Source organism: Natator depressus, chromosome 28 (genome assembly GCF_965152275.1).
Source record: "Natator depressus isolate rNatDep1 chromosome 28, rNatDep2.hap1, whole genome shotgun sequence".
NCBI lineage: Eukaryota > Metazoa > Chordata > Testudines > Cheloniidae > Natator > Natator depressus.
The window spans coordinates 5,949,569-5,959,630 of NC_134261.1; the positions used below are offsets into that span (position 1 = coordinate 5,949,569).

Consider the following 10,062-nt stretch of genomic DNA (forward strand, 5'->3'; position numbering starts at 1 on the left):
ATTTTGCATAGCCAGACACCAGAGCGATTAGAAGAGCACAGCTGGGCGTGCTGCGCATCAGAGAAGCTTTGAAAACCAGTTTCATGACTGGCCAGGCTACGGTATGACAGTTCTGTTTGTTTCTCCTTGATGAAAACCCACCCCCTTGGTTGACTCTACTTCCCTGTAAGCCAATCGCCCTCCCCCCTTCGATCACAGCTTGCAGAGGCAATAAAGTTTCAAAATCATGCATTCTTTATTAGTTCATTACATAAATAGGGGGATAACTCGCAAGGCAGCCCGGGAGGGGTGGGGGAGGAGGGAGACACCAGGTGGAGTAGTGGATGAGGGGAGGAGGGAAGGACAAGGCCACACTACAGTTCAAAACGTATTGAATAGACAACTAGAGAAAAAGTGGGCCAAATGTTTAGGGTATTTTATATTTGCAGAGAATATGTGTCACAAACTATGCAATTGATAACATGAGAAAAACATCAAGATCGGAGGGGATTTTATTTTGCTATTAAAGAACTAGTGGGAAAGAGGGACTGTTTGAGTAGATTTTATATGAGTGTCCAATACATAAACAGAAAGTGATGGTCCCCCCACAGCCACCGTTCACATGGGCAGCAGGGAGCCCTCTGAAGAGCTCATTTAAGAGGGCAAGGGAGGGGGAGCTGGAGGGCTCCCTGGATGAGGGAAGGGGACAGCAGTGGGGGATGGGCAGGTGACTAGCAACTGATGGCTGGGGGCAACTGTGTTGGCAGTTCGGGGGCAGCAATTGGGATTGGGAAAGCGGGGTCTGGGGCTGTGCCCATGGGGGACACGTGCTCCTCCCTTCCCCGACCATCCCCACTCCGGGGGCAGCCATGTTTTGGGGAATGACTCCAGGCAACAATTTCCCACCTAAACAAGGACAAATCGCTGCAGATAAAACGGGTGGGAAAATCCCCCCACATCGGAGGAGATTTTAAACGGACATTTGAGAATTAGGGAGAGACCGGGGGGGATGACGAGAGACGAGAGCGCGGATCATTTGAGGGGAAAGGGGGGGAATCGCCCCGGAGTTTGCAGCCACGTGTGAGATGCTGAGAGAGAAAAGGGGCAGAACCGGAGGGAATTTGTACCCGGGCTGAGAGGCAAGTGGCACAAACAGGGACAGGATCCAATTAACTCCCCCCTTCCCCCGCCCGCCACTTCCCCCCCGGGAATTCAACCCCCCCCCGCAACTCCGGCTTCTCCCCCCCCGCCCGGCACCCCCCAGGGGACCCCCCGCCGGGCCCCAGTCTCTGCCCCCCCATCCCAGCGGGCCGGGGGCAGATCCTGGCGGCGGCTCCGCTGGGGCTGAGGCGGCTCCGAGGCTTCTCCCCGGTTCCCGGGGGCAGAGAGTCGCTTTCCTGCCCCCCCGGGGTCTCTCACTCACCGGGGGGCTCCGGCTGGGGGCGGGCAGAGCCCGGGGCTGCCCAGGGGGCTGGTCCCGGCTGGAGGAACCCCCCCCCCCCCCGGCCGGGCACGGAGGGGTTAATGACGGGCCCCCCAGCAGGGACCCCAGGGGGGAGCCGCAGCTGCCCAGCCCGGGCTCCCGGGTCCCACGGGGCAGCAGCAGCGTCTGGTCTGGGCCCGAGCCCCGCCCCCAGGAACTGCCCCGCCCCCGGGCCGTGCCCGAGCCCCGCCCCCAGGCGCTGCCCCGCCCCCGGGCTGTGCCCGAGCCCCGCCCCCAGGAGCTGCCCCGCCCCCAGGCTCTGGGCTTTGTTCTCCCGGCCCCCCCAAGGTGCTCCACTCCCAATCTGGGCCCGGCTGCAAACCCTGCTGGGGCGCACACTGAGCATGCGCAGTAACGCTGCTGAACCCCTCCCTTACCTGCGCTGCAGAGGGCGGAAGCGCGCCCCGGGGCAGGCTGGGAGTTGTAGTTCCTGACTCTCCCGGGAGCGGAAGTGACCCGCTCACCTGCTGCTGCGGGGCCGGGCTGCGCCGCAGGGTCTGTGCCGGGGAGGCCGTCATTCACCCCCCCGTGCCCGGCCCGGGCCCCGCGCCCGCCGGAGCCGCCCTGGGGCCGCCCCGGGCTCCGCCCGCCCCGCTGCGGAGCTGCAGCCTCCAGGTACCGGAGCGAGCCCCGGGGCCGGGCGGTGACTCTGCCCCAGTGTCCGGGGGGGGACCCGCCCCCCGGGGTCCCTGCGTGGGGCCGGGCGCGGGGGAGCCGGCGGGGGGGGACCTGGGGACAGGGGCGGGGGGAAAATGTCGGCGCAGCCCGGGCATGGCCGGGGGGGGGAAGAGCCGGGGCCCCCCGAGGGGCGGGGAGGGAAAGGGGGGGCTGAGATCCCCTCGGATTTACCGCTGCCCCCCCCGGGACCCCCCCCGCTCCCGCCCTGCCCCCTTTCTCTCCCGGCAGCGACGAGCAGCAGCCCGGGTGACCCCCCCCTTCTCCCCCCTCCCCCTCCCTGAGACGGGCTCTGCCCCCCCCGGACCCCGTTTCCTCCCCACTTCGCCCGTGGCCAGTTCAAATCTCAGCGTTGGGGGGGGGTGTCCCCCCCCCACTTTACCTGCAGTGACTTGTCCCGGTTTAGGGGGAACCTCCTGAGGTCCCTTCCAACCCTGACATTCTGCGGGAAGTGCCCCCCCCATGGAGACGGCCCAGTCCCAGGTTTCCCCGCCCCCACCCTGCCCAACCCAGCAGTGTCCCCGCCCCCCACCTGATAGTCACATTCCCAGACCCCACTGCCAGCCCCTCCCCACAGCCAGTGACCTTCTGGCTCCAGCCCCGCTCCTTTCCCCTGTGAAAGCCACATCACCCAGGGCTCCCTGCCGGCCATGTGAGTGTGAGGCAAGAAGAGTCCATCCCACTCTGTTGTTGGTTGAATATCGCTGTATAATCCCCTCAAATCTCCCCTCCTTTCTCTTGAACTGGTGACATAAAATCTCCCCAGATGTTGTTGCTTCTCTCTTATATTGCAAAAGAACAGGAGGACTTGTGGCACCTGAGAGACTAACATTTATTTGAGCATGAGCTTTCGTGAGCTACAGCTCACTTCATCGGATGCATTCAGTGGAAAATACAGTGGGGAGATTTATATACACAGAGCATATTTGAGCATAAGCATAAGTCTCTCAGGTGCCACAAGTCCTCCTTTTCTTTTGCGAATACAGACTAACACGGCTGCTACTCTGAAACATCTCTTATATTGGCAAATATTTCGTTTGTGCCCCATTTTCTCCTCTGTTCTGAAATACTGATATCAAATTCTTGAAAATCTTCCCGCTTTTCTCTCCAGGTGTCTCACTGGTTTATTATCCCTGGAGATTTTCCCATCTAATTATCTGAGAACATCAAACCTTCTCAGGTGTTGCCCTTTCCTCAACTTTTAATATTGATTGCTATAAAACCCTTATGAATTTTGCTCTTTACTCTCTAGCTTGACCTGAAATCCATTCAAATTTTACCTCTTTCCCTTGTGTCAACTACTGCTAGAAAATTCCTCAAACTTTTCCCACTTTCCTCTAACTTGTGATAAGGATGCTAAAGTTCTCTATATTTGAAGCCTTTGCTTTTTGTTACAAAACACAGATTTCAAACATCAGACGTTACCATTTCCCATATTATTATCCAGCTCTGATTTAAAAAAAAAAAAATCCTCACTGTTTTGGAGGTGCTTCTCATGGGTTTTAATTGCAGACTCTTCTACTTTTTTGGAGGGAACCTGTTGCCTGACTCTTTCGCCATGTTGGAGGTTGCAGGGTTACCTTCGCTCCCAGACCTCCTCAGTCGGATGCTTGGAATCCCACCCTCTCCCTCAGATCAGGCTCTGTATCTTCCCCCCCCCCCCACCTCCCTGTACAAACCGAGACAGAGATTTGGGCCCCTGATGTGCTGGAGATGGCACAGACCTCAAGAGAGATCAGGCCCCCCATTGTGGAAGGCTCTGCACAGACCTTGACCAAGAGCTGGATCCGCATTGTGACAAATATGGCACAAACTGTGACTGAGATCAGGGCTCCTATCGTACTAAACATGGCTCTGACCTGGGCTGAGCTCAGGGCCCCCGGTGTGCCGGGTTCTGCACAGACCTTGACCAAGTTTGGGGCACTCCTTCTGCCTGGTGCTGCAGGGTCCAAGAACAGGGTACACTGCAGAGACCCCGACTGACATCACAGACCCTCTTTCGATGTTCCCTCTCATTTTTCCCATGCATGTGCAGAATGAATTTTGTTATGCGCCTCAATATGGCGGTGATGTGTGACGGGAGTAGGGCTGAGGGTTTCAGAGTGTGGGAGGGGACGAAGGGCTGGGGTCGAGGGTTGGGATGTGGCGGGAGGGGGTGTGAGGGCTCCAGCTGGGAGTGTAGACCCTCCCCCCCCCCCAGCACTCTCTCCCTGCAGCAGCAGCATCTGGGTTGGGGGGGAAAGATGCTTTTCCCTTTCCGTGGCAGCTCTTGGGCTGCAGCTGGGCAAGAGGTGCCTCTCCCTGGCAGCTACGGGACTGGGGGAGAGCATTTCTCCCTGCTCCGGCAGATCCAGGGCTGGGGAGAGGCACCTATCCCCAGCTGCAGCAGCTATGGGGCTGGGGAAGAGTGTCTTTCCCTGCCATGGCAGGTCTGGGGCTGGGGGAGAGACATCTCTCCCTGCCGCAGCCCTGAGCACTGCACAGCCCTTGATAAGCTGCTCTGCGGCCACACAGCTTAGCGGGAACTTAGCTCTCTTTTGCCAGGCGCTACATAAACCCCCATCTGAGATCAGGTCCTCTGTTGTACAGGGCCCTGCACAAACCCTGACCAAGATCAGGGTCCCCATTGTGACAGGTGCTGCACACACCAAGGGTATGTCTACATTGCCATTAAAAACCCACAGCTGGCTCAGGCTCACAGGACTCGGGCGAAGGGGCTGTTTAATTGCAGTGTAGATGTCTGGGCCCGGGCTGGAGCCAGGCTGTAGGACCATGGGAGGATGCCAGACCTTGGACTGGTGCCCGAGGAGGTGTAGTGTGTAAAACTGCTCTCTGTCTTAATTTGCTACTTAGGATGTACTGAGCATGCTCACATGAACTGACTGAGCACGCTCAGTAACGTCTGCTGAAGCCACTGCCCTTCACCCTGCCCTTACTTGGCATCAGATTGCGCGGACTGCTTTTTACAGGGGTTAAAATGGGGCAAAGGGGGTTGGCCAGGGTCTGAGCAGGGGGTGGAAATTGCCTGGGGGGGTGGGGGTGGGGGTGTCAAGCAGCTGGAGGCAGGGTTAGGATAGGGGCTGAGGGGCAAAATCTGGGATTGGGGGAAAGGAGCCGAGGTTAAGCCGAGGGGAAAGGCGCTGGCAGACGGTGCCAGAGGGCAAAACCCCGGCACAGGCAGGGACAGAGCGGGTCACAGTTACCCTGGTGGACTAAGACACCAGTGTTTGCAAAAATAGGGTGGGGGGGGGCAGAGAGGCCTTTTTTTTTTTTTTTTTTTTTTTTTTAAACAAAGAATCCCTTATCAGTGTGTCTGGCTGCATAAAGAGTCGTAGCAGTTCACAAATTTGTCTTATCTGCTGCTGGGATTCCCTGAATTACTCTTAGCACTGCATCATTTACCTTTGATAGGAACTGTTTCTGCCATAAAAAATTTCAGGTGAGCATAGATCACCCTGAGGAAGGTAAATAGGAAATCCCAAATACTTCTCTCTCCTTTCTACCTAGCCCCCAGAGACTAAAATATACCTGCATGGAGACAAACCCATTTGGCTCATCCTTACCCTGTAGATGTCAAAACCTCTTTCTGAACAAGCCCTTTCATCTCCAATGAGATATTACCCCAGAAATCTATGCTCCCTTTGATCAAAAACCTTTCTCAGTCAAGGCAACAGGACAAGTGAATTGCTGCCCATGCCTGCCTGCTGAGTTGACGAACTGTAACGATCAGAGATCGCACCATCATAGAAGTATATTGAAGGCAGGTTAGAGGTACACCAGTCTGGGAATGTCTAGGGATACTTGGTGCTGTCTCATTACACGAGGCTTGAGTAGACGACCTCTCAATGCCTACATTGAAATAATTCTGTTTTGTGCTGTGCCGTGTTCTACCCTGAGCTGTTTTGCTTTGTGCCATTTGGAACTGTTATCACACCGTGCTGTGTTGCATAGTTTTATGGTACATTGTTTTCCCTCAGGTTGGTTTGTGCCTGTGTTGTGTTGGTTTGAGCCGAGGTCTTTTGTGGAGTGTACTTTTGTCCTAGGTTGTATTAGTTTGCATTGTGTTGCTTTGATTGCCTTTGTATTTGGTCATTTGATGTTGTGGAGTGTATGGTTTTTTGGGGGGGAGGTGCGGGGGGAGCTGAATTGCCTGACATTATGTTGCGATGGGGATTTTTCTGTATGTTGTGTTTTATACGTATATATTGCATAGCATCATAGAAATGTAGGGCTGGACAGGACCTCAAGATGTCATCAAGTCCAGCTCTCTCTGCCGAGACAGGGCCAAGTATATGTAGATCATCCTTGACACAGGTTTATCCTCCCTGTTCTTAACAACCTCCAAGGACAGACACTCCACAGCCACCCTTGTGAGCCTGTTTCAGAGCTTAGCTACCTTAGCTCTGGTGACACCCACACAGATTTTAGTGGTGAGCAGCTCTGGAGAGAGAGGAGACCCCAGGGAGTGGGCAGCTGGGTGAATAGACTAAAGTTGGGAGGAGAAACATTGACGTGTCCAAGGTCACCCAGGCTGTCCGTGAGAAAGCTAAAAATAGATCCCACTTCTAGTGTCACCGTGCTGCTGTTTCAGATACTGAAGGTCTCTGCCACGCTGGTGTTTTAGGCACTGGTGAAAACCCGTAGTATAGACAGAATTTACACTAGTGCACTCCGATTGGCACTGGTGCACCATGTCCCTGTCTGAAAGCTTGGGGGTGGGGGCAACGGGACAGTGACCTCACTGAGGCCTGGGGCTGGCTGAACAGTGCAGCTGGTAACAGAGGGGCAGCCCTGAGTGTTGGAGGTATGAGCCAGGAGCACAGCCCCACAGGACTGGACACTGACTTCTCCTGACCCAGGACACACCCCCCGAGCTGCGTGCAGGGACTGCAGCTGAGCTACCCTGCCAGGACAGCCTGTGCATCCATGGACAAACCACCTCTTCCTGCAGCCTAATACAGTGGGGTCCGGGGAACTTTCCAAGCTGCGGGTGACAGGTCTCTGGGGTTACCGGGGTCTGTTCCTGGCTCTGTCACTGACCTGCTTGGTGACCTTGGGGAAGTCACAGCCCCTCTCTGTCTTCCTCCTACCTATTGTCTGCTTGGATTATGATCTCTTTGGGGCAAGGACTGTCCCTCTCTGTATGTGTAGTGCCCAGGACAATGGGGGTGCTGATCTCAATCAGATTCTCTGCCATGCGCAGCTCGATGGGGCCCTGATCTCCATCACTGTCTCTGCAATGCAAAGCATAGTTTATAGGCTCACAGACTTTTAGGCCAGAAGGGACTAATCATGATCATCTAGTCTGACGTCTTGCACATCGCAAGCCACAGAACCTCACTCCCCCACTCCTGTAATAGACCCCTAACCTCGGGCTGAGTTAATGAAGTCCTCAAATCATTATTTTGTAACTTGGCTTCAAGTTACAAAAAAATCCACCATTTACACTAGTTTAAACCTGCAAATGATCCATGCCATGCCCCATGCTGCAGAGGAAGGCAAAAAAAAGCCCCCAACCCCAGGGTCTCTGCCAATCTGAGTCTGGGCAAAATTCCTTCCCATCTCGAACTATAGCAGTCAGTTAGACCCTGAGCATATGGGCAAGACCCAGCAACCAGACAGCTGGGAGAGAATTCTCTGTAGTAAATCAGAGCCCTCCCCATCTAGTGTCCCATCACCGGCTGTTGGAGATATTTGCTGCTAGCAGTTGCAGATCGGCTACCTGCCGTTGTAGGCAGTCCCATCGTACCAATCCCTCCAGAAATGTATCAAGCTCAGTCTTGAAGCCAGTTAGGCTTTTTGCCCCCACTGCTTCCCTTGGGAGGCTGTTCCAAAACGTCACTCTGATGGTTAGAAACCTTCGCCTAATTTCAAGCCAAAACTTATTGATGGCCAGTATCCATTTTTTCTAGTGCCAAAATTGGTGCTTAACCTAAATAACTCCTCTCCTTCCCTGGTATTTATCCTTCTGATGTATTTATAGAGAGCAATCATATCTCCCCATAGCCTTCTTTTGGTTAGGCTAAAGAAGCCAAGCTCTTTGAGTCTCTTCTCATAAGGCAGATTTTCCATTCCTCGGATCATCCTAGTAGCCCTTCTCTGCACCTGTTCCACTTTGAGTTCATTCTTCTAAAACATGGGTGACCAGCGTGGCTCACAGTATTCCAGATGAGGTCTCATTGGTGCTTTGTATTACAGTACTTATTGCAAAAATTATTGCAGTATTAATTTTCATCCCATTTCTATTACTCCAGCTTTCAAGGTCATGCAGATATTCCTGTCCTCCTCCATATTGGCAATCCCTCCTAGCTTTGTGTCACACTCCCACTTTTTGTGCCAAGGTCACTAATAAAAATGTTGAATAAGATTGGTCCCAAGACTGATCTCTGAGGAACTCCACTAGTAACCTCCCTCCAGCCTGACAACTCACCGTTCAGTATGACCCCCCTTGTAGTCTCCCATGTAACCAATTCCTTATCGACCTTTCAGTTCTCGTCTTAATCCCCATCTTCTCTAGTTTAACGAATAGTTTCCCCTGTGGAAATTCCTGACATCCAGGTAGATGAGAGCTACTGCATTTCCTTTGTCCAAAAAATTAGTTACCTTCTCACAGAAGGAGATCAGTTTTCTCTGGCAGGAGCTACGTTTTGTAACACCATGTTTTCTTTATTTATAGTGCTGAAGGCTGGAAGGAGCTGTTCGCAATAGGCTGAGAATGGCCATGTGGAGATGGGGGAAGGGGTGATAGACAGTGTGGAGGTGGGGGAAGGGATGCGGTGTTGGAGGTGTATCTGGGATTTTGTATTTGGGACATTGCCAACTGTGCCCACATATCTAGTCAGGGGACACCATCACAGGGCCTAATAACATCAGCCACACTATCAAAGGCTCGTTCACCTGCACATCCACCAATGTGATATATGCCAGCAATGCCCCTCTGCCATGTACATTGGGCAAACTGGACAGTCTCTACGTAAAAGAATAAATGGACACAAATCAGATGTCAAGAATTATAACATTCAAAAACCAGTCGGACAACACTTCAATCTCTCTGGTCACTTGATTTCTGATCTCAAAGTGACTATCCTTCAACAAAAAAAACTTCGAAAACAGACTCCAACGAGAGACTACTGAATTGGAATTTATTTGCAAATTGGATACAATTAACTTAGGCTTGAATAGAGACTGGGAATGGTTGAGTCATTATAAAAAGTAACCTATTTCCCTTTGTTTATTCCTCCCCCGCCACCGTTCCTCAGACGTTCTTGTTAAACCCTGGATTTGTGCTGGAAATGGCCCACCTTGATTATCATACACATTGTAAGGAGAGTGATCACTTTAGATAAGCTATTACCAGCAGGAGAGTAGGGTGGGGGGAGAGAAAACCTTTTGTAGTGATAAACACCCATTTTTTCATGGTCTGTGTGTATAAAAACATCTTCTGTATTTTCCACAGTATGCATCCGATGAAGTGAGCTGTAGCTCACGAAAGCTTATGCTCAAATAAATTGGTTAGTCTCTAAGGTGCCACAAGTACTCTTTTTCTTTTTTTGCGAATACAGACTAACACGGCTGTTACTCTGAAGTTCATTAATGAAAGCACACCAATTATTGACAGCTTTGTGTCTTAGAGTGGTTCTCAAACTCGTACTGGTGACCCCTTTCACACAGCAAGCCTCATAGGGCGACCCCCCTACATAAATTAAAAACACTTCTTTATATATTTGACACCATTATAAATGCTGGAGGCAAGGTGAGGTTTGGGGTGGAGGCTGACAGCTTGCGACGCCCCCCCCATGTAATAACTTCCCGACCCCCAGTTTGAGAATCTGTGGTGTTCATAAGCATCTGATTAAGCACCTAATTAAAACTGTACCACTGTAAATGAAAATGCATCAACAAAGCTTAGTTCCAATGTGTTTAAA

General features: G+C 52.8%; 1 protein-coding gene across 1 annotated transcript in view; it reads left to right on the forward strand.

The window, feature by feature from the left end:
* Positions 1–860: 860 nt before the first annotated feature.
* LOC141978789 (uncharacterized) overlaps positions 861–10,062 on the forward strand; it is a 132,777-nt gene continuing 123,575 nt past the window's right edge. Inside the window, exons 1-2 of the mRNA XM_074941108.1 lie at positions 861–918; positions 1,851–2,077. Of these exons, the coding sequence (XP_074797209.1) occupies positions 861–918; positions 1,851–2,077 (285 nt within the window). The remainder of the gene's footprint in view (positions 919–1,850; positions 2,078–10,062) is intronic.